General features: G+C 54.9%; 1 protein-coding gene across 4 annotated transcripts in view; it reads right to left on the bottom strand.

The window, feature by feature from the left end:
• AK1 (adenylate kinase 1) overlaps positions 1-24,423 on the bottom strand; it is a 43,171-nt gene that overhangs the window by 7,408 nt on the left and 11,340 nt on the right. Inside the window, exons 5-9 of one of the 4 annotated variants that reach the window (XM_075905170.1) lie at positions 23,490-23,603; positions 22,064-22,255; positions 21,557-21,647; positions 18,920-18,990; positions 2,689-2,731 (exon numbers count right to left, since the gene is read on the bottom strand). In XM_075905170.1, coding sequence (XP_075761285.1) covers positions 2,689-2,731; positions 18,920-18,990; positions 21,557-21,647; positions 22,064-22,255; positions 23,490-23,603 — 511 coding nt within the window. Of the gene's footprint in view, positions 1-2,688; positions 2,732-13,400; positions 13,556-14,125; positions 14,247-18,919; positions 18,991-20,322; positions 20,395-21,556; positions 21,648-22,063; positions 22,256-23,489; positions 23,604-24,423 lie in introns of those variants that run through there. The other 3 variants (XM_075905172.1, XM_025182597.2, XM_006118993.4) reach the window with 3 other exon arrangements.

Genomic DNA, 24,423 nt, shown 5'->3' with positions numbered 1-24,423 from the left:
CCTCTTTGGCAGATTAGGTCTGCCTGTGCTGAGGCACTCATGTTGGGAGAGGCAGAGCTGGGGTTGCAAGCGCTGTCTGCATGAGACATCACGGATAATCTCTGGATATCAGAGTAAAACTAAGCCCTGATTAAGGTTCTGCACCAGGGCTGAAAAGACAAGGGCTTAGTTCCTGGCTCTGCCGCAGGTTTACACTATGAGAAACATTTTCAAAAATGCTCAAGTGACTTCAGAACTTATGTCCCATTTTCAAAGGCTTTGCCTGCACTTAAGTGCCTACCACATGGGCACTCACTATAGCGACGGGAGGGAATCTCCCCTTGGTGTGAGTAATCTGCCTCCCTGAACGTGGGTAGTTGAATCAAGGGAAAAATTCTTGCTAGCATTGCCTACGCCAGGGGTTAGGACACTATAGGGCTACGTCTACACTGGCCCCTTTTCCGGAAGGGGCATGTTAATTTCAGCTATCGTAGTAGGGAAATCCGCGGGGGATTTAAATATCCCCCGCGGCATTTAAATAAAAATGTCCGCCGCTTTTTTCCGGCTTTTAGAAAAGCCGGAAAAGAGCGTCTACACTGGCCCCGATCCTCCGGAAAAAGCGCCCTTTTCCGGAGGCTCTTATTCCTACTTTGAAGTAGGAATAAGAGCCTCCGGAAAAGGGCGCTTTTTCCGGAGGATCGGGGCCAGTGTAGACGCTCTTTTCCGGCTTTTCTAAAAGCCGGAAAAAAGCGGCGGACATTTTTATTTAAATGCCGCGGGGGATATTTAAATCCCCCGCGGATTTCCCTACTACGATAGCTGAAATTAACATGCCCCTTCCGGAAAAGGGGCCAGTGTAGACGAGCCCTAGTTGTGTGTCTCGGGGTTGTGAAGTTTTCATATCCCCGAGAGAATCAGCTATGTAAGTACTCACTGCAGACCTGCCCAAAGGGACTGCCGCACATAACAGCCTGGAGTCTCACTGAAAACAAATGCCCAAGTGCCTGGGCCACTCTTGTAAATGGGACTTGGGAGTATTTGAAAATTGTTCCTTACTCCCTTTGTGCCACGGTGCCCACCTATCACACACAGACACCACTCCACTACCTGCTGGGGATGCTATATGCCCCTCGCAGAGCCCATGGTAATGGGGGCCAAAGATAGAGGTGCACAGATAGGGGAACGGTTCTCAGTTGCACAGGCTGTCACTGGCTAAAATTGATAGAAACAAAGTCACCACCATCATCCGATGGTGTTCCTTGGCCTGGGAAGCTGAGTGATTCTCAGGCCAGGTCCTACTGAACAAGTGCTGGCTTCACAAAAACTAATTGGCTCCCTTGACAGGAACAGAACTCCCCTCTCATCCTAAGAACAGGACCTGCAGGCCAGTGTGACTTTTTCATGGAAGGACAGCATGGGGATAGGCCATGCCCAGTTAATCTCTAGGACTTCCAGTTTAGGACTGGATCTTTCACCAGCACAGAACCCACATAAAACAAAAGGGGGACTGGGAGAAAGATGCCCTGAGCTAGGTGCTGTTCTCTCCCACTCCACTGTAAATGTGGATTGACTTCACTGAAGTCCAAGGATTTATTCTGTGTTTACAGGGCTGTGAGAGCAGAAAGTAACCACTGACTCCAGATTAGAGCAGGTGAAGAACCAACTGCAACCCAAAGCAAATGGGGGACACCCTGACAGTTAAAAATCCCCCCACTGAGCTCAAGTGCAAGGAGCACATGTGGATGCTGTTGGAACCAGCTAAGCAAGGAAGATGCCTGGCTTATGCTTTGTTCTCTCCTGCTCCTGCTCCTGGCAACATGCATAAGCCTGGAATTTCTGCAGTTCTGAGCTGGTGGGGATTAGGGATGTTAAATATTGGTTAATTGAATAGTCGAGTAACCTCATGAATTCTTAACGGTTAGTCGACTATTCTATAATCCCCAGGGGCAGGGGCAGCAGCCAGTGCACTCCGGCCTCAGTGCTGAGAAGCCCCCTGCTACTCCATGCTGCTGCCTCCGTATCAGAGGCAGCAGGACAGGGTGCCAGGCAGGAGATGGTCCGTGAGGGGAACAGTTTAAAAACCAGCTCCCTTCACAGACCGGCTGCCAGCTGCCCTATGCAGCTGCCTCTGATAAAGACGTAGCAATACGGGGTGGCAGCAGCCCCTGTCTAGTGGGAGTCTGAGCTCCCGGATCCAGTGTGAACCATAACTAAGCCAGGCTGCCTGCCCACCCAGCTCCTAATACATTTTAAATGCAGAACCATGGCAGGGGTAGGTCCCAGACCCGTCATAAGCCAGGACTGAGCCAGACTGCTGGCCAGCCTGCTAAAAAATGTACTGGCAAGGGGCGGGGGAAATGCTTGTAGTCTATAGCATTAAGTGATAAGCTTTTGCTTATCGGTTAATTGACAATGCTATTACATTCCTAATAGGGATCTTAGTGGAAAAAAGGGAGAGAAGCAAGGAGGGACAAGGTTTCTAAAAGGGGATAAAGTAACAACAGAACCTGAGCCTGGTTAGGCGAGATGCTCCTAAGCCACAACTCTGGAACCAGCATCCCGCACCACACCCTAGATCTGCACTTGGGGGATCTAGTTGTCTAAGCAGTTGTCTCTGGGTTTAGACAACTGGATGTAGCCTCAGTATGATGGAGGCCTCAGAGGGTGGAGGGAAGGAGATGTGCCCCGGGAGAGAGAAGGCGCTCTCACCTGTTGCCATTCTGAGGAGATCTGGGCAAAGAAGCTCTTCAATCTGAAAGGAAACAGAACTCCTGGTTAGACAGTGCAGAAGGGCGTGGAGGGTCAGCCATGGTATGGTATGGCCTTCAGAAATGGACCCAGTCCCATCCCTTCAGTGAGTAAGTACTCTTTAGCGCTTCCCGCTGCTCACATTTCCCATTAGCTGCTTGGGTTTCAACCTCTCCACACCTCTCATATATGTTTCCTAGAAAATGGAAGGAGATTTGCCGCCAGCATCTCAGAGCAGGACATGCCAGCTCTCTTTCAGACACACACGGCCACCCTCCCACAAATGGCACCAGCCCACAAATACAGCATCCTAGTAACTTGTTCTTTTTCCATGAGGGCAGGACAGGGCTGGAAACAGAGGCACAGGTCCCAGAGACTCCCTGGCTGGTCAGCAATCAGGCACTTACTTCTTGGAAGCGGGTGCATTTGAAAATGATTCCAAAGACTACACAGGAGGATGCCCCAACCTCCCCTCCAGCCCAGAAGGCTCTCAGCTCTGAACCAGCAATTCCATTACCTGACGATCACACACACTTCAGAGCCTTCCTCTAGCTGCTTTCTGCTACATGGTGTGATCCAGAGAACAGCAGTCCTCCAGCCATCTGGGAGTGTCTTGGTGCCTATCGCACGTCACTGTGACAACCAGCCCTTCCTACCTCCTCTTTCACCCAGGGAGGGGGAGACAGGAGCATGAGAGAACACACAGGAGACAAAACTCACCCAGGACAGGAACCGTGAGACAGATTTGGAGCAGCAGGAAATCAGAGACAGCAGCAGGAAATCAGGGATGGGTAGGAGGACAGATACAGAAACCAACCTGAAGGATCCAGTCCTGCTTGTCAGAGCAGCAGCATTTGATGTTGGAGCCTGGTGGCTGCCTTTGCATATTTAATAAGCATTGCTTCAGTTACAGCAGGAGCTCAGGGGATGGAGGAGCAGAACCTGTTCCAGCCTCATGACCCTGGGCTTAATGCACCGCCCCAGCAGACAAGAGGAAGCCGACTAGATTTCCACACTGAGGCAGCAGCATGCCCCACTCCTTGGAGAGGCAGGGGATATTTTAGGCCACTTGGGCTACGTCTAGACTGCAAGCCTCTTTTGAAAGAGAGCATCTAGACTGCAACCACTTCTTTCGAAAAAGCGAGCCGCTTTTTCCAAAGAGAGCACCCAGGCAGTCTGGATGCTCTCTTTCAAAAAAGCCCTGTTGCATTCAAGAACACCTTTTTTCGAAAGAGCGCTTAAAAAAAGAGGCGTTCTTCATCCTAAGATGACATTTACCGCGGTCAAAAAAACCGCCACGTTCTTTCGATTTAATTTCGAAAGAATGCGGCAGCAGTCTAGACACAGGAGAAGTTTTTTCGAAAAAATGCCACTATTTAAAAAAAAACCCTGTAGTCTAGACACACCCTTGGGGGCACACCTACCCCCTTGCTCCTTCTGCCTGTTCTCCAGCCCCATTTCCTCCTGTTATGGGACACCAGGTGTTCGGGTCTCTTCTCGGGCGGTGCTCTCAGGCAGAGCGTTCAATTGAAGATTTGGCATCGTTAGCAGCAAGCACGGAGATGCTGGGAGCCGTGAGCAATGGCCCATGGCAGCAGACAGACACGGCTGTGCAGTGTTTGCCTGACAGACTCGCTGCTCTCAGTCTGCGTTTTGAGTGGTGTGACTCACTGGCTGGTGTGTGGGGGAGGTAAGAACCAACCTCACAGTAATATTCCATCCCCTTGGGCCTGCTGTTTACAGGGCAGGAAATGAGAAACAGAGAAGCAGAGTGACAGGACCCCTTTAAAAGGTGCTGCTGTGACATCGTAGAGCAGTGATCTCTTTTTAACCACAAGATCACTCTTCCAATTTAAGTGCAATGTAAGATCTACCTCAAACCCAAATACCCTTGTCCGGCTTCCTTCCCCCCACTTCTCTGAGGCCCCGCCCCTGCTCCATCCCTTCTCCAAGGCCTCACCCTGCTCACTCCATCCCCCTTCCTCCCCAAATCTAATTCACTTTCACCAGGCTGGAGTGCAGGCTCTGGTCTTTGGCCAAGGGGTTCAGAGTGTGGGAGGGGACTCCCTGAAGGTAGGAAGGTGGGGTGCATTCTGGAGTGGACATGGGGGATATGGCATTTGCCTGGGGAGCACAGGGTTGGGGGCTCAAGTCCTTTCCCCCCATCCTGGGAGCAGGCAGGCAGCCAACACAGGTTGCCCCAGGGATGGAGCTGGCTCCCGCATTAGAAAGCAGGTAAGTGACCTGCTGAAGATAGGGAGGTGGGGTGGGTTCTGGAGCCCCCGAGGGGAGAGGGCATTAGCATCTAGAGCACAGCATGGTAGATTCAAGATAAGGAGGTGGGGCGGGTTCTGGAGTGGTCTAGCAGATAGGACATCTGGGACAAAGCAGCGCTATGGGCTCAAGCCCCACCCAGCCAGACAGCCAAGGCAGGCCTGGCCCTGCACCACCCCCAAAAGCAGCTGGCATGCACAGCAGTGGCTCCATGTGCTGCCCCTCATCTCCAGGCACAGCCTCACTGGCCGTGGTTCTCCATTATTGATCAATGGAGTGGTGGAGGCTGGAGTAGTGTCTGCAGGCAAGGACAGCATGTGGAGACCCCCTGCTCTGACTTTCTCAGGGGCTGCAGGGACATGCCAGCCACCTCCAGGAGCAGGAGCACAATTACCACTGGGATAATTACTCCAGACATGACAGGTTAGGCATTTTAGAAATTACTACTAAAAAAAAAAAAAAAAAGTAAGTTATGAAATGCACAGACCAGTCAAAAACCAAAACAAACTCACTTTGCAAGCAGTAAAAGTAGCAACAACCCCCGTCCCCCCCATGTACGTGTTGGAGACTCCAAATTCCCTTCCAATGCTCAGCTTTGACGTGATCTGTCCCATTCAGGGCTGTTCTGCAGCCCCTCCCTCACTTTGGGGCCAACACAACCCATGGTCACAAGAGCCATCTGTGTTCTCACGATGATAAAGCCACATTACTGAGGTCCGTAGCGAGCTCCAACCAGCCCAGCTTGTCTAGTGCTCACAGGTCAGGGCTTCTTCTTGGGGTTCCAGCAGAAATGGGGAGGCCTAGTGGCCTTCACAGAGGCCCAGGAGCTGGAACATGCACATCTTTCTCATGCACCTTTATCTAATTCAGCCCTCCCTTCCCCACAGGAGGGCAGCCAGCAACTGACAGCAGGAATCTGCCTCTCTGACCCTAGTGGGGAGAGCAGCTTGCCTCCAGTCACAGATTCCAAGACCAGAAGGGATCACTGTGATCATCAGGTCTGGCCTCTTGTGTGACACAGGCCAGAGGACTCAACCCAAAATAATTCTAGTGCCGATCCTTTAGCAAAATGGCCACTCATCATTTAAAAGTTGCTGGTGATGGAGAAGCTTTCTCTCTATACAAAAAATTTTTTCCTGTGGGACGACAAAGTGATGTCATCATGTCACGGCATCCACAGGCTGGTGGGTAGGCATGGGTGGGTAAAACTTGGGCCCCTTTTCCTTCCCCGCCCCCCAGCCCTGCCCCTTCCACCCCAGGTCCCATCCCTGGAGCCAAGCCCCACACACTGCCAGCCCAGCCCTCTCCGGCAGCCACGTGGAGAACTCGGCTGGGCGCCGCAACCAATTCTTCCTTGGTTGCTGGGGGCAGAATCAGGCCTCGCCTGGCATGGTGGAGGGTGGGGGGACTGGGAAGGAGAAGGGGCCCAGGCTGGTGTGGCTGGGGGCAGAGGGGTGAGGGAGAAGGAGCCCAGGCTGGTGTGACCATAGTCCAGCCCTCCCCAGTGGCCAGGGGGGAGAGCCGGAGTTGCCTACCCCCCACAAGAGGCAGGTTGGCAAGAATAGTGAGCAGGGGGCACAACCCTCTATTATTATTATTATAAATAAATTATTATAAATAAATGTTTTCCCATCCTTCAGGGCTTCCAGCTTCCAGCAAATCATAGCAAAGTAGGGCTGGGAAGGGTCCTCAAGACAAGGAAGTGCCTATTCAGGTAGCAGCTTCCTAAGCTGCTCAAACCATTCAGAACGAGTCAGCCAGGAGCACCAGCAAAGCCATCCAGCCTGATGTGAAGGGAGAGCCTGTGTCACTTTTCTCCAGACTAGAACGGCCAGTCCAAAGGGTTCATAAATTATGAGTCAGGTCCCCAATAAAGGAGCCACGAGTCCTTCAAAGTCATGAGACTTTTAAATAATAAATGGTGGGATCTTTTTGTCTTTTGGCTTCTGAGCTGTTGGGCTACCCTTGGATTCACGTTCTCAAGCTTTTCTCGGCAGCCAGAAGGGCTGGAAACTGACTTTGTTAAGTAAACAAGCAAACAAGAATAAACACTGAAATTCTAACCTAATCACATGACTCCAAGCCCTGGGGCTTTAAGAACAACCCCAAGTATTGCCAGTCTCATGATAAAATCGCCAGCGCTGGCATTGCTGCATTCACCTGGAAATGGAGCCAATGGGGATATGCAGGAGTGGGCCTGGTGCCACACACCTGTGATAGGAACCCCCTCAAGGGACACTCTCACACACACACCTTGCACACTTCAGCGCTTACCTCCAGAATTCGCACACCTCCCCCACTCCCTCATCCCCAGAGAGGAGGTACCACAACCCGGCCTGCACTATGCCACTCATGGCTCCAGCCCTCCAGAGCACCTGAAGAGAGCGGACCTCACTGATGAGCCAAGCTGACCCCAGGTGTCACCCCAAGAATAATATTGGCCCGACCGCTTACGATGCAGCTGCCTTAGGTTGGAAACATAATGCTTGCATCCGACACCTGGAGTTACCTGCCTCTGTGCAGCTCAGTGGCCAGATCTCATTAGCTCTCAGCTTCCTTTCTAGCAGGAAAATAAACCCTCTGATTGACAGTCCACCCAAGGAAGAGCTTTCTTAAAGGTACAGGGCCAGCTTCCTCCTCAGTTCAACTGGGGGGGCCCAGTAGTGTTCCTACACATTGAACGTCACATGGCTCTACTTCCTTGCAGGAGCTAATGAGCTTAATGGGGGCTATATCTAGACTACGGGGCTTTATCAGGAAAAGGTAAGCAAATTTGCATACCTTTTTCCGATCGTTTTTTCGGAAGTGGCTTTTCCGAAATTTGGCCCATCTACACTGGGCCAAATTTTGGGGAAAAAACCCCCTCTTTCAAAAGAGCCCTTCTTCCTCATGGGAGGAAGAAGACAGGGCTTCCAAAAGAGCGCGTCTGCTCTTCTGCAAAAAAAAAAGCGGAAGAGCAGACGCATTCCCTGGATGCAGATGAGTTTTTCCGGTATCCTGGAAAACCCCGGTAGTCTAGCCGGGGAGTAAGCAAATGAAATACAGACATGTGAACATTAGGGGGAGCACAGGAAGGAGAAATTGGGGGGGGGGGGAACTGGAGAGAAGACAGATGCTTTTGGGGGGAGGGGGGAGATGCTCCTATTTTTACACCTGGATTGTGGATCTACACTGCATGTTATTGCACCAGTGTTATTACACCGATGAAGCTGCACCAGAGTGAATATCCTACACAAGTAAATCCCCTTTGACACTAGCACAGCTATGCTGGTGCAACACCCCCACCTGCAGGCTACCCGGGCCTTGCTCTAGAAACGTGCAGGATCAGGGTAGCAGCTCTTTGAGCAGTTTGCAAGCCCTCTAGTGGAGGTGCGTGGGATGTTTTCGGAAGCACCCAGTGCAGCAGGGTGTGTGCACTTGGCGTGTTTGGGGGTAGGAGTTCTCAGCGTGATGTGGGATCTGCAGTGCCCCTGTGCCTCTCTTGCTGTGTCTGAAGAGCAAAGACATGACCCCACCCTACTCCTACACACAGAACAGCCCATTCTCCCCATGCACCGCCCACACAGTAGCCAATTTGCCAAGTCTCCTGGGCACCCTCCCGCAACTGCCCAGCCCCCACAGAGAGCCACTCGTCTTCCCACAGCCAAATACAGGTACTTCCCAGACTCTGATGTAATTCTTCTGCTCTACTCTGTGCCTATTAGGCCTCAATAGGAGTACTGTGTCACAAGGAGGGAGAAAAATTATTTTCCTTAATCTGATAGGACAAGAAGCAATGGGCTTAAATTGCACCAAGGGAGGTTTAGGTTGGACATTAGGAAAAACTAGTGGTTAAGCACTAGAATAAATTGCCTATGGAATCTCCATCACTGGAGATATTTAAGATCAAGTTAGGCAAACATCTATCAGGGATGATCTAGATCAGTGGTTCCCAAGCTGTGGTCCAGGGATTCATGGAAAGTTTTTAAAAGTAAGGATCAGGCCCACCACTGCTGCCCAGCGCACACACCCCCCTCCGTGCTCCAGGTTGCAGTTTGTTTTTGATCCCATTCCCCAGATGCTAAGGGAGCGAGGGGAAAGTGCTTGCATCACGTGCATGCCTCTCACAACCAGCCAGGCATGCAAGCACCTTCTCCACGTTCCCTTAGTTTCTGGAGAACAGGATCAAAAGCAGGCTGTGTCCCAGTGTGCACGGCTGTTGCCCAACCCCACTCCCCCCGCGCTCCCGAAGTTCCACCCTGGAGGAACTGGCAGCTCCAGAGCTCCCTTTGGCCACGAGAATCCCCTGGCTCTGTGGCTGGGCAGGGGACAGAGAGGACAGGAGCTGAGGAAGCCGCGCAGGCAAACAGCAGCCAATGAGAGCTGAGAAGCTCCATGCCCTGCAGTCTGCACGTTCCTCAGCCCCCGGTGGAGCTGACAAAGCTGCGACTCTCCTCTGGAGTCAGCTTATAAACAGGTCAGTCACGTTTTACCATTTTTTTCTCTTGTTTGAATATGTCATCCCGCTGTAACCCTTCCAAAGCTATTTGAGTGGTAGGAAGGCTTTAGTTGGGCTAGCAAAAATGGATTGGTGGCTCCAATAAAATTTTAATAAGTAAAAATATATGGCACTTCAAAGTTGTTTCAATGTGGATATGCTGTATTGTCTCTCGATGCTACTATATATCAGCTACGTCTACACTGGTGGCTTCTTGTGCAAGAACAGCTGTTCTTGCGCAAAAACTTGCCGGGTGTCTACACTGCACGCGTATTCTTGTGCAAGTAAATTTGCAGTCTAGCGTCGGAAAACAGGGCTTCTTCCAGAAGAGTTATTCCTCTCCCCACAGGAGTAAGCCCTCTTCCACAAGAGGGCAGTGTAGACAGGCAACATGAATTTCATAAAATGGCCATCAGAGCTTTCTTGTGCAAGAGACGCACACTGCCATAGATGCTCTTGCGCAAAAGCACATCTCTTGTGCAAAAGCACATGCCAGTGTAGACACACTCTTGTGGAAGACTTTCTGCGCAATAACTCTTCTGCAAAAAAGTTCTTGCGCAAGACGCTGCCAGTGTAGACGTAGCCTATTTGTTTAGATAACATGAACTATTCTACATTTCAAATGATTATCAAGTAATGGAATGTTTGAAAACAGCTCTATTGTTTGGGGGTCTGTACAATTTTAATAGATTGAAGAGAGGTCCGTATGCTTGGAAAGGTTGGGAAACACCGATCTAGATGGTGCGTGATCCTCCTGTGAGTGCAGGGGACTGGACTTGATGATCTCTCAAGGTCTCTTCCAGTTCTAGTGTTGTATGATTCTGTTTTATGATTCAGACACAGTGGCCTGTCCTCCTCAGGCCCCGGTGCACAGAAATGCAGCTCTCGCTCTTCAGTGAGGTGGGATCTAGGTGCCTGGAGAAGGGTCCCGAGTTCCCCGTCGGCCTTGTGTTTTCACTTAATCCTGTCACTAGGGGGCATCCTCAGGCCCTATTCCCTCCTCCCTACACAGGCATTCTCTCCTGTGGGCAGCAAACCTGCCTGGCACCTCATGCCCAGACCTTTGCTCTTAGGAAGAGCCTGAAAAGGCCTTGCACATTAGGGAACACATGAAAAACGGCTTGGGCAGCCCATCCCTAAAATAGATCTATGCCCTTCCACAGCTCATGCCTCTCCCTCTCCCTCCCCCCCCCCCCCCCCCCGCCAACCCACCAGGCCCAACCTCCATGAGAAAGAGCAGAGGTCAGGTTACAGCCTCCAGTTTAGGCCTAAAAAGGACAGGTGCCCTTCAGTTTTAGCCTGCTCCTGGGTTCTAAGTATGGCCCACGCATCAATCCTGCTGGGGTCACATCCACACTTGTGCCAAGGCAGGGTCAGCTCCAAGGAGTGGCCTGAAGAAACTTTCCCCCATGGTCAGTGAGTCAGAGAAAGGCAAAGGTGGCAGAGAGCCCAAGGAAGTGCTGAAACAGCAGCCCCCTCCCGGCGGGGAAGTAGCCTCTACCCTTTGGCCTGCATCTCTCACCCCAGGGAGCCTTTGGGGACTGCCCCTGTGATCAGAGGCGCCCAAAGTAAGTGGCTCAGTGAGGCCATGGGCCTAGTTCAGGTTGGGGGAGGTTGCTTTGGAGTTGTGCTTTAATGCCAAGGTTAACGAAGGCACCGGGAGGAGTGGATGGGGGAGGCAGGGAAGACAGTTTCCTTTGGGGGAGGAGGGGAATCTAGGAGTTCATGGAGGCCGGGGGGCGAGGGGAAGGGCTCCAGCTGAGGTTGGAGGGAAATATTGTGGGGGAGGCGCCGAAAAGTTGGTAGCCCTGACAAGCAACCTCTTGGCTCAGACCAAGCATCCCATCAGCGTAATGCCCAACACACCTGTCTGGGGGCCTGGCGGCATCCATGCTCCATGACTTAGCCTGCTGCAATTGCAGGATAATCTGCCCTAGACACTCCCCTCTACCAGCCGGGCCTTGCTCAGCCCGGAGGAGGGAGGGTCTGACACAGAGTTGCAGTTTGACCCCTCACCTGCTCCGGCTGACCAAGATGGGCCCATAGCCTACCCAGTACCTTCCCTTCCCTGCTCCCTGCCATGCCCGAAAGTAGCACGAGGGGGCAGCAAGTCAGAGGGTGCTGCCAGCTCACCTGTCCTTGGGGCAAGAGCCCCTCGCTGTGAATCGTAACACTGCCGCAGCCATGGTCCCCACCCCACCCTCGTGATGGGAGGAACAGCCCCTCCCACTCCTTAGAGCCATGGGGCTGCTTCTACCCCCACTGCCTTTCAGGAGTGGCAGGATCAGGCCCGCAGGCCTTCAATGGGGCACTGCAGCCCTGACCGCTCAGGCCACGCGGCTGAGTGTCGGAGACAATGCCAAGCCGTGGCTGGAGCGGGGGAAAGGAAAGAGCTGCGCTCTTTGCTAGGGACGGCTGGGCAGGCCACTCTCCATCTGCCTGCCTCTGCATCCCTAGCCACGGCTGGGGGTAGCCACCTGCCTGCAGCGAGAGCCGGGGCAAAAGGGAGGCGCTGCCAAGTATCCTTGTACAGGAGGATTTACCTGGGGCCTGACCAGGCAGGCTGGCTTCATGCGCTCTGTGGCAGACTAGGGTGGGCGAAGACAGTAACCTGTCCACCTCCCCTGGGGGCCAGCTGCCCGCCACTGACTCTTGTTCAAAAACAAATCAACGCCCATCTTCAGTCAAGCAGGTTGGTCAGAGGCCATGTGGTCCCAGCCCACAGACTCTGCAGGATCGTTCATGTAGTGTGATGTGCACTGTAAGCTCTGGGCCTGTCGTCCCACGGATTTGTACAGCCCGAAGCCCAGCATGGCCTAGTTCCTGAGTGGTCAGGGTGCAGCCAAGCTACCAATGACTAGCTCCGCTCTTGCTCTGTTTGATCATTCTCCGGAGTGGTGCTGGATGCTCGGCCCTGCTGGTGGGAGACCCAAGGTTCCTGCAGGTCAGAGTGAACCTTGGATACACGGACTGTGTCTTAACATGCTGATTCCCTGCCAGCTGTATGCCTGAGCACCAGCCTTTACTGGTCGCAGAGACGCCAAGGGAATGCTCTGTCTGGGCTCTCCAGTTCCTGGCTCAGAACTAGCATTATCTTCCTGTAGATTGCCACCCACATTAGCTAAACACACTGCCAGTGGCTGAGGAGTGCCCCATTTAGATTTGATACTGCAACCAGCCTGCCCTGTGCCCAGTGCCATCAGCCTGGTGGAGAGACATTCAAAAGCAACTCCAAATGAATAGGAAGGGCCATGTCTGAGCCAGGTGGAAACAAACCTGGCTCATAGCCTCCAGCAGGACAATTCCCTTTCCTCACCCATCCCCCACCTGACTGCAAAGCACAAGGGCTTGTCTGTCAGAGGCTATGGCTCCTTCCAAATGCTCCCGCTGAAACCCAGCTGGGAACGGGAGGGTGGTGGAACCATAGGTGGAAGTGGGTTCCATCAGGCACAGCAAGCTTTGCAGTTTTATTGTGTGGCTCTCAGCACAAATTGTTCCAGCCCCCCTGATGGGAACTTTGGGCAAAGGGTAGTGCTAGCAGGGGTCCTGCCAGCCATTCTCTCTTCACATAATGGCTGGGAGTGCAGGGTGGGGATCCACCAGTGAGCGAAGTCAGGGCCTAGGACAGAGAGGAGGGCAGGGAGGCTCTCCACAAACTTCCCAGCTTCTCACTGATCCTCTGCAGCCTCACCCAGCTACTCTTGTCCTGAGCCCCTGGCCCACCTCTGCTAATGCACCTCAATCCCAAGCTGCATCATCATCAATCCGGGAGCCCGTCTCCCACCACAGCCCTGCCAACACCCCACAATCCCAGGATGCAATCCCCAATCTTCCGACGCCAACCCAGAGCCCCACCAAGGCTGCTCCTTCTCAGCCCTGCGCTGGGCTTCCCACTGCTCAGCCAACACATCAGCCTTCTAACCTGCTGCTGGGCCCTCCTGTGCCCTGGCTGGTGAGATACGCAGAGAAAGGGGAGCAAACAGCCACTGAGCTGGGCCTGCAACACACAGAGGGAGCAGCAATGCCACCTGCCATGCACTGATTCCAGAGTCAGGGAGGGAGCCCAGCGATGCTGCCCTGGGAAGGCAATGACACAAGTCACAGCAGGCACCAGGAATAACAGACTTTGCATTGCTCCTGCACAGTCCATCTGCACCAATCAAACCCTGACAGCCCGAATTAACCTCCTGACTTGGGAATGAGGGAAGGTGGCTGGTGTCATCCAGATGAGGAAACGGAGCCACACGTGTTGTCTGCCCAAGGTCATCGTGCAGCAGTGGCAGAGCTGGGATCACAGGCCAGGAGCTTTCACCACCGTTGCAGGCAAACCCCGACAACCCCCCAGAGCACGTGTGCAGAGCAGCCAGCGAAAGCGCTCGGTGAAAGGGACAAACATCAGGGGCCCAGGGCGCGCCGGGCTGCCCGTGGCAAAGCGCTTCGCAGGGAGCCTGCCAGCAGCCACTCCAGACCTGAAACTGCCTGAGCAGCAAAATGACCAGCCCAGACTCTCCCGCCTGGCTCCCGGGGGGAGAGAGCAGATGGGAAACAAACCACGATTCGGAGCAGCAGCCAGGAGGGTCCAAACAACCCTCCCCCAGCGAGCCCCGGCACAACCGCTCGCGCCGGCCGCGGGCTTGGGGCACTCACCTCTCAGCGCTGGGGCGCAGACGTGCAAGGAGGCAGCGAGCAGCCGGGTCCGGTTCTGTGCAGCCAGCTGCCCTGCATGTCCTCCCTGGCTATTTTTACCGCACATATAACGCTGTCATGGGCACGGCATGCTGGGAGGGGATTTTGCAGCCTCTGAGCTGAGCCAGCAGAGAGCCACCTGACGCCGGAGATGTGAGCTGCATAGCAATGATCTGGGGCGGCGCGGACAAAGGGCCCAGTGAGCGCGAAAGCGCCGCGGAGCTGGCTGGGGGGCTGATGTCACGGCAGGGAGCATGGGGCCAGGCTCGGCTCCCGAGTCCTGAGCGCTACCGCAGCTGGCTGGCCCAGCGAGGCATGTTTGCGCACCCAAGGAGGGGGCTGAACACAAAGGAGGCTGAAGTGCTGCCTCGAGGTTCGGGTCTGGTTCCTCGCCCCCTTTCCAAGCCGGTCTGGAAACGGGGCGGCCCGACCGCTCTTGAGGAGGGCGAGGTTCTCCACCGATGCCCAGCTCAGCTGCAGCAGGGGCAGAGCAAGTTTCCCCCACGTGCTGCCCGCCAAAGGAGCCCTCAAGCTCCGAGGGGAGCTGTCTCCAGGCACTATTCACCCTTAGCCTCTGTGCAGAGACAGGAGTCGGGCCAGCACCTGCTGCTCGGCGAGGTCAGCTTTTGTGATGTGGGAACTGGCTGGAAATCCCGCCTCCCCTCCCCCGCCCGGGGAAAGGACCATCCTGGGCAGCCCACGCCTCTCCATGCTAAGGGGGAGAGTTCATTAGAGCACCAAGTGGGGCGTTTTTGCAGGGCACAACACATAACCCTTCTGCTCGGCCAGTAGCCCTGCGTAGGGTCTCCCTGCTTGGCCCATCAGACTCATCTATCCCTGCCCCTCGCCTTCGGATGGAAGGCGAACGTCACTCTTCCTGTCCCCTTCCTCCCCCAATGCTTTCAGGGAGCTAAGCCTGGCATTGCTCATCCCATTGCAGCACCAGGGTGGGCAACCCCACCAAAGGACTTGGCTGCTGCATGAAGCAGCAGAACCAGGAGGGGAGTCCCCCAGTGTACCCATGGCGCAGCTGTTAAAATGCTGTGTAGGAGCATCTTTGTCTTACTCCCTTTCTCTTGTGTCCAGGTGCATGAAGGAAGCATGAGTGAATGGTGAGAGCACAGAAGTGGAAGTCAGAACACAGGCTTCCATTCCCAGCTCTACCGCTGCCTCACTAGGCCAAGTCACTGCCCTGCCCCGTGCATCAGTTTCCTTCCAGGGATAGTAGTTAGGGAAGTTGTGAAGCTTAAGTCCCAGTGTATACAGTGCTATGAGAGCCCAGGGTGGAAAGAGTGACTGTCACATGACAAGGCCACTGAGCAGCTCGAGTTCTTACTCCTGGATTATTCACTGTTTATTCTGTTGTGTGTGTGCACTTCCTCGGAATGCCAGAGTAACAGTTACTGAGACAGCTGAGTTGCGGGGGGCAGGAGGGAGCTTGCGATCTGGGACCCCAAGTGTGGGGGTGTCTCTCTGCTGACTTGGGGCTGTCATGGAGGAGGCTTCCCTGCCCCACACCCATTTGTTGTCTGCACTGTGTGTGTTTGTGGTGTACTTGCTGCTTGGCTGAAATGTACCGCGTGGGCTGTTTGTATGGGGGACCATGTGCTGAGCCTAGTGACTGCTAGGCAAGGATGAGAGCTCCTTAACCTGTGGTTAGCAAACCCTTAACCAGTGGGTTGGGCTATTCAGAAGCCCACTCCTAAGCAAGGAAAGGGGCTAGTAAACAGGAGCAGCTAACAGGGCAGTTTTGTGAGGGAGTTCTCTAGTTGTAGGAGGACTGATTACGTGACCCTTGGCGTACGTTTGTTGCCTCTATATAAATCCATGGTAGGCCCACCTCTTGAATACTGTGTATACTGAAGTGGTCTCCCCATCTCAAAAAGGATTATTGGAATTGGCAAAGGTTCAGAAAAGGGCAAAAAATGTTTGGGGTATGGAACAGCTGCCATATAAGGAAAGATTAATAAGACTGGGACTTTTCAGCTTGGAAAAAGGACATCTAAAGGGGGATATGATAGAAGTCTATAAAATAATGACTTGTGGAGAAAGTAAGTGAGTGCTATTTATGCCTTCTTATAACACACGAACTAAGGGTCACCAAATGAAATTAATAGGCAGCAGATTTAAAACAAAAGAAAGTATTTTTTCACACCACACAGTTAACCCATGGAACTCCTTGCAGGGGATGTCATAAAGGCCAAGACTATAACAGGGTTCACAAAAGAACTAGTTAAGTTCATGGAGGTTAGGTCCATCAATTGCTATTAGTCAGGATGAGTAGGAATGGTGTCCCTAGCCACTGTCAGGAACAGGACACTAAATGAGCCTTTGGTCTGACCCAGTATGACTGTTCTTATGTACTGATCCAGTACATTAATCCAGTCCCTTGCCTCTGAGGGTTCAGAATGGCTGGGTGCCAGCTCTGGGCCCCAGTTGTACAGACAAATGGCAAGAGACAGCCCCTACCTCTGGAGATCACGGTTTTACTGAAGGCAGCCATGCAGGCACAGTCCTGGTGGGTGGGAAGACGAAGGAGGAGCGGGTGCATTATCCCAACTTGAGCTTTCAAACAATGCTGAGCCATTAGAAACCAGGCTCCAGAGGATGCTGCGCAACTGAGGGCTCACACATCCCCCTGCGGCCCTAAAACAAGGGACGCATGGAATTTGTTCCCGCCTCTGCTCAGCCAAACCAGCCAGATGACCCTGCACCTCCTGTGCCTCTGTCCCCCAGACAACTCTGTGATGGCTCAGGCCAGACTCTCTGCTTCCTGCCTACCACACCCACCTACATGTCCCCCCTTGCTTGGGCAGCATGAAATTCACAGCTGGGAACTAGGCCCCTGACACTCACAGGGCCTGGCAGTCAGCACACAGCAGGAGAGAGCAGAGCCCGGGGGAGGAGCCAGGGACGGACAGGCTTTACTGACACTCTCTGGGACACCGGTGGCAGCACCGTAACTAGGTATTTTTGTGCCTGAGGCAAATATCAATGATACGCCCCCTCTCCTCGGGTTAGCCCGCGCCGCGCTTTTCACCTTGCAGCTTATTCTTTTTACTTATTGGCTGTGTCTAGACTGGCCAGTTTTTCCATAAAATCAGCCGCTTTTCCAGAAAAACTTGCCAGCTGTCTACACTGGCCACTTGAAGTTCCGCAAAAGCACTGACGATCTCATGTAAGATTGTCAGTGTTTTTGCGGAAATACTATGCTGCTCCCATTCAGGCAAAAGTCCTTTTGTGCAAGAGGGCCAGTGTAGACAGCTCAGATTTGTTTTGCGCAAAAAAGCCCCGATCGCGAAAATGGCAATCGGGGCTTTTTTGCGCAAAAGCGCGTCTAGATTGGCACGGACGCTTTTCCGCAAAAAGTGCTTTTGCAGAAAAGCGTCCGTGCCAATCTAGACGTGCTTTTCCAAAAATGCTTTTAACGGAAAACTTTTCCGTTAAAAGCATTTCCGTAAAATCATGCCAGTCTAGACTTAGCCATTAGACTTTGTGTCCCTGATTATGATGCACCCGGGGTGTGTGCCCCGCTTGCCCCACCCTTGTTAGGGCCCTGATGGGTGGGGGCTCTCTGCTGTCTTGGGGAGGCTTCCCTGCCCCACACCAACCAGTTTTATGAGGGGAGGCTTGTCCATGGCCTGCGGACATCCTTCCTGCTCTGCCTCTGCCTGCAGGAAAAGGAACCTGCCTGCTGCTTTACCATTTACCCCTGCGAGGCAGAGAGAACCCAGCACAGAATTGCTCCATCTCCACCACTCCACCCGCCAGCCAGCCAGGGCTACCAGGTTAGCGTGACGCAGGGGAGCTGCAATGAGCAGGGGAGAAAAAGCAGCTCGGGTGCCCACTCCCCTGTGCGCGAGCCAGGATCCAGCTGGGGTGAAGCCGTAGGAGCAGCAGCAGCAGCAGTTGCGAGCGTGCAAGGGCTGGGCTAACCTCCCTGGGCACGCACAGTGAAAAAAGTGTGTGGGGGTCTCTCCCAAGCAGGGAGCTGCAGGGCTTAAAGCGTGGCCCTCAGCAACCCAGCTCAACATGACCCCTTAGAGAACTCCCTGGCCTCACACACTTGGAGCACTGGCCACTTGCCTGCAGCTGTTTGCTCTCTCCACAGTTTTCCCATCACCCAGTGTTATCTCACATCCGCTAGCCACTGGCAGAAAGCTCCCACACCCTAATGCACACAGACCCCTCCCCACTCAAGTCCTCTGCCCATCCCCCTGGGACTCCGCGCGGTGCTGCTTCTCTTCCTGTGGAATCCCCTCCTCCAGCAGCACCCTGCCCCATTTTCTGCCCCCCTATGCTCCCTGCCCTACTCGCTCCCCACTGCCCACCCTGCCTTCTCTGTTCCCTGATCTGTGCTGTTCTGGACCTCAGCCCACTGGCTGCAACAGCTCCAAAACGTGGACTTGCTGTGTGTTTCTGCAGGCCCACGGGAGCCTCCCTAGCTCCTGGTTTTGATCCTTCAGGAAGAGGTTTGGTTAATTTCCAATTCCGGTCCTGGAAATTCCAAGGGCATCTCCCTTGGAATTGTGGGGAGGGCTTTGAGCATTGACCTTCTAAACCCAGGGTTGCGAGTTCACTCCTTGAGGGGGTCATTTAGGGATCTGAGGCAAATCTGTCAGGGATGGTACTTGGTCCTGCTGTGAGGGCAGGGGACTGGACTCAATGACCTCTCAAGGTCCCTACCAGCTCTATGAGATGGTATATCTCTATATATTATATTATATTATCCCTTAGGCATCCCTGCAGCCTTACCTGCCCCTCCTCATCTTCCTCCTGGGGATATTCTCCACAAGGCGAGTCTAACAGAGCCAACTGCAGCGACCCTAAGCCAGAGAGAGAAACGCATCAAACACCACGCGGGCTCTGAGGCAGGGGAGCGGAGGGCTCTGAACTGCCCTTCAGACACCTGGGAAGTGCTGGCAATGGGACGGGTTGGGAGTCTCTCAGAAATGCAGCTGCCTATCTGAGCCATAACTAACCCCCTGTCCCTTAGGAGACGCCCCCTCGTCCCACCACTACACACACATTCCCTCTTCCCCTTGGGGACCTCTGTGCCAGCTGTGCTGCTCGGTTACAGGGTCAGGCCGCCTGTAAGGGCCTGGGTACCGCTGAGATCTGGCCGGTTGGTTGGCAATAGGCTACACTGCACAGTGAGTGGGAGATTGAAAGGCCTGATACACAGGGCCCCGCAGAGCTCCAATGGGCGCCTGGAGCAGATCTGAGAGGAGTGGGTGAGGAGATCAGGGTCCCAGCCAGATGAGTCCAGCGCCAGAGCAGTGTGTGCGCAGGCGTGGGGGGCATCAGCAAGTGGAGGGCAGTGGGAAGGATGATAGACAAGTCAGAGAGGAGCTGGTGGCCCCTGCAGGGTAGATGTGAGGAGCCAGGGAGCTGCTGGGGAGGGGGCATATTGACGGATCTTTTCCAAAGGGTCCAGGAAGAGGCAGAGATGCACTGGGAGGAGGGGAGAGAAGAGCTCCAGGGCACAGCCGGTGTACTGCAGACTGCATGGCCCAATGGGCAGGCCACTAGCTGGGAAGTCAAGAGCTTGCAAGTCTGTTCTTGACTGCCATTGACATGCAATGTGACCTTGGGTGAGCATGCTGCCTACGTGCCTCAGTTTCCCTAGCGAGGTAGTACGGCTTACACCTGTAATAAAGTGCTTTGCACTTGGTGGTAGGATCTCCCTTTCTCAGGGACCCTAGTACAGGGTTTCCCAAACTATGGGTCGGGACTCAAATATGGGTCGTCATTACATTTCAAAAGGGTCGCCAAGTGTCTCCCCAGGTGGCTCTGCTCTCTCTCCCCCCATTTTTGACTTGCCTTGGGTCACCAAGTCTTCCTGACTTGTCAAAATGGGTCTCCATCTGGAAAAGGCTGGGAACCGCTGTCCTAGTAGCTCCAGGGCTCCCTTATAGGAAGTGGGGCCTTTGGGTCGGTCCCTGAGAAAGGGAGAGGCTGCTCTAGCCTGTGCTGTGAGGTGCAGGGCCCCCAGCAATCTGCACATCACAGCAATCTGGGCTGCTTCCCTCCGTCCCTGCACTGGCACTTGTGTGGGCGCAGTGCCCTGCGTGCCAGCCCCATGCAGAAATCCCTCTCAGTCCTCTCTGGGTTCTGCGTGGCCTGGCGCAGTAGCTGTGACGCAGAGATGGGCTCACCCTGGTTGGTTTGTCCCTGCCAGTCACTGAGGGGAAGCCAGGAGCTCTGAATGAGTCTCGTGCTGCCGGCCCCTGGGGGAGGGGTATTCGGGCTCCTGTTTCTCACAGGATGAGGCGCCTCTTGGAAAGGGTTAAAAGCATCTGCTGCGTTAGGCAATTCTTCCCCATTGGCAAGTCAGCTGCCCCTGGAAACATGCTCCCCTTCCGGCTCCCTGTGGAGATGCCCCGAAAGCAAAGGGCAATCAGCAGGGCCACTGCCTGCGTGGGGACATGCCCCCCAGGACAAAGCCTGCATGAAGATGGGGGTGTCGCCATGGTGACCCAGTACCGCCCAGTCACGATGGACGGTGCAGCATCTGAGGGCAGATCCTATCTGCCAGCCACTGTTGCTCCCACAGGCAGGCAGACACGCCCTTCTCTTCCCTTGCACTGCACACGGGGGCCCAAAAGAGCTGCTGCACCCTGCTCCCCTGGGGATCTCAAAGCACTTGACAAATGCCAAGGAGGGGCGACTGAGGGGCCCATGTGTCACTGATTTTCAGTGGGCACTGGGTGCCCAAGGCCCCTTTATGCCTTTTAAATCCCCCCCATCATTAAATCCTCCTCTCCGTGCCTCGGGGTTGGGCGGGGCTGGGTCCGTATTGTGTTGCTGGGAGGCAAAGAGAACTGCCTGATGTCATGCAAAGTCGATGGCAGGGCCCGGAACAGAGTCAGGCCTTGCTCTAACCATTAGGAAGTGCTGATTCCCTGTGGCCTGCATGCCCTGAGTCAGTGCTGCTCCCTGGGCTGTGCAGGAGTCAGAGGCCAAGTCTCCCACCCACCTCTCTCAGGGTACCACGGGGTGAACCAGCAAGTCAGCAATGTGAGCGGGACAGCAGAGCACTGGTGAGGCTGGGAGGCAGGTGGCCCAGGGCGAGGCTTTGGGAGGCTCCCGCAGTTCAAGGGCCGGAGCTGTCTCCAATTTGCAGGGACTCCCGCGAGGTGAACAGAGGCTGCGGGGTGTGTCGCTGCCTGAACACGTCCATCACCTACCGCACTAGCTGTGCCAAGGCTCCAGCAGAGGCAGGAGGGGACAGGAGCCCCCTGAATAAGTGGACTCTGAATGCCGGCTCTAAGGGGCTAGCCCTGTGCAGAGGGAGCCGGGGGTCCCAACTGGAAGTGAAGCCACAGTACCCAGGGGTCTGTCTTCCCAGGGCAGCACAGCTCCCTTGGTCTGTCATGGCTCCACTCTCACCTGCTGTAGGGATGCCACGTGGGAAGAGCCGCTCCTGAATCATAGAGCTGATGTCAACAAATACATCCTCCTCCTCTCTGTCTGCGTCAAACTGAGAGCGGAAAGACAGGCAGCCCTCAGTCGGGCTCTGGGGGCTGGGAGGGGATATGGGGGAGAGGGAGACTGGGACTGCACTTGTCAGGAAAAGAGCGACCCCAAATCCCCACTCCACTCTGGGGGTCAGCACTCCACCCCAGTGAATCCCACCCACGTCCACCTCAGGGCCACCATGCACAAAACATGCAGGTTAGTGCCAGGGGACCTGGTCCGAGTCACCTATGAGCCTGCCCCCCGCTTATGCTCAGTGCTCGGTACCAGGGACCTGACCCAAGACTTGCCAGGACCCTAAATCAAGCCAGTAACCAGGTTGAGATGCAAATGCTGTTGCCTGGGCTTGCGAACCAGAGCAGCGCCAGTGGGAAAGGCAGTGTCCCAAGCCAGCCGCCAGCTGCCCCGACCAAGTCTTACCCGGATGATGACGCCCTTTTCCTGGTAATACTTCACAATCAGCAGGATGTTTTGCTTGAAGGTCTCCACCCTCCGGTCAATGGCGTGGGCATTATCATCCAGCCGACCCTGCTCCAGGGCCCGTTTCTCCAGACGCTGCCGGAGACGTTGGTTTGAACAGGCCAAGAAAAGCACCAGGTCTGGGGGGCCGATCTGCCAGTGAGAGAGACACGCACCCGACAGCAATGCAGTGACAGGCCCTTTCCTGCAGCGGCTCTGGGGAGTTGCTGATAGGACCAACAGGGGCTCTGAGCATTTCAGGGCTCCTTGGGAGCTGAGACCCCCTCAGCAACAGGCTCTAATGGCTCCCAGTCCCTCCACATCAACACCCGCCCTGTTCCACAGAGGGGCTGCAGGTCTCCAGTGAGTCCTGCCATTCCACAAAGGGGCTGAAGAGCCCTGGGCATCCTGAAATCAGTGTGGGCCTGTCTCTCAGGGCCTGGAGGGGTCCAGGCATTCCCAGGATCCTCAGGGCTAAAGATCAGGGCTGTTTCTAGAAGGGTGCAGGGCCTGGGACAAAACCACCCCCCCTGCTCCACCCCAGGCCCTGCTCCTGCCCCTGCCCCTACCCCTCTTCTTTCTGCCCCTGCTCTGCCCCACCCTGGCCCCACTCCACCCTTCCCCCAAATCCCTTCCTCTGATCAACGCTCCTGGGTCATTTCCCTTCCCACTGCCACCAGTGAGTGCAGGGCAGGCCTGACCCTGCTGCTGGTGCCAGGCCCACACTAATCCCCTGGACCACCCTTGGCCCTGTACTTTAGGGGCATGTGGAAATTCGGGTCCCAGGGTGGTTGCCCCAAACCGTCCTATGGATGGGACGGCTCTGGAGTCGATCCTGATCATATCTGGGACCCTGAGCACAGACGTGATTCCTCCCTCTGTTGCTGGCAGGGCTCTTGCTGTCCTCTGCCAAGCCTGACATGTCCTCAGAGAGGAAGGGCTCTACCATGGCAGCTCCAAAGCATAGGCTGCACCCGGTGCAGGGGGTGGGACCAAAGCTGTGTTTTAGCAGAGGAGGGGAAACTGAGTCGCACCCCTGCTCTTGGCCAACAAAGGACCACTGAGAGCAACTGGATACTGCCAGGCCACGTCCTGTGTCCTCAGAGCGCACAGACTGGAGCAGGACAAACATCTTGGTGGGGGAGGAGAAATGGAGGGGCTCGGCCAACATGCAATAAGCAGAGCAGGGAAAGGACAAAGCAGCACATCTAAGGAGTCGAGTGTCAGGTGAGGGACCCTCTTTGGGGAGGCCTGGGGAGCCAGGCAAGGGGCTCACGCCTTCAGAGAGAGCTTTGGGGAGCTCGTGCCTGGTGAAGGCTCAGGCTGTGGGAAAGGCGCAGCCCAGAACGGACAGAAAAGTCTTTGTTTATCCACAGCCACACCCCACCTGCTCCTCAAAGGTGAAGGCCTGGCCAATCTCCCGGGGGAACCCGTCCACCACAAAGCCCTCAGCGTCCTGCTGCTTAATGAACTGCTGCTTCAGCTCCTCGATGGTGGTCTCCTGCAAGGCAAAGAGGCTGCGCAAGGGGCTGCTCATGGGGGATGGAGACTGAACCACTCACCTACAGGCCGCTGGGCTGAACCCAGCCTGGCTCGGAAGGGACCCAAAAGTCATTCCCAGCTGGTAGTTGCTGGGTGGCCTCTGGGATGTGAGTTTGGTGCGTCTCAGTCTGTTCCTGATGGTCCCCTTAATAGCAGGCTTGGCAGACACCTGGGCTTGGTGCCTTAACTCTCCTCTTGACTCAGAGAGAGGGGGTATGTCTACACTAGCTCGTTAGTTCGAGCTAGGTAGGCAAATGAGGGCAACCGGGGTTGCAAATGAAGTCCGGGATTTAAATATCCTGGGCTTCATTTGCATGTTCCCGGGCACCGCCATTTTTAAATCCCGTTTGGTCCGAACTCCATGCCTGCGGCTACACGCGGCACGGAGTAGGTAGTTCGAATTAGGATCTCTAATTCGAACTACCGTTACTCCTCGTGGAACGAGCTAGCGTAGACATACCCAGGAAGACTGGCTGGGTGGCACGGAAGCTGGCACAGCTGGTGGCCTGTGGATCACCCACTGCTTGGGCCACAGCGACTGGCCTTTCCCCCGGATACAGCCAAACACTGGGTGGCCAAAACAGGCTTCCATATTGCCGCTATCTTGTGGACATCACCGGCTGTGCCCTGACTGGCCCACCACAGAGGTGGTGTGTCCCAGCGCCAGGAGCAGCCACTAACATGAACTCAGCCAAGTGGGAGGGCAGCAGAGAGAAAATATTTCCCTGGTGCCTCCCCAAGCGGACTGTGGGGCCATGAGACACCTGCCCCAAACCAGC

The sequence above is a fragment of the Pelodiscus sinensis genome, chromosome 22 (genome assembly GCF_049634645.1).
Source record: "Pelodiscus sinensis isolate JC-2024 chromosome 22, ASM4963464v1, whole genome shotgun sequence".
NCBI classification, from domain to species: Eukaryota; Metazoa; Chordata; order Testudines; family Trionychidae; genus Pelodiscus; species Pelodiscus sinensis.
This window is presented reverse-complemented; position numbering and strand designations above follow the sequence as displayed.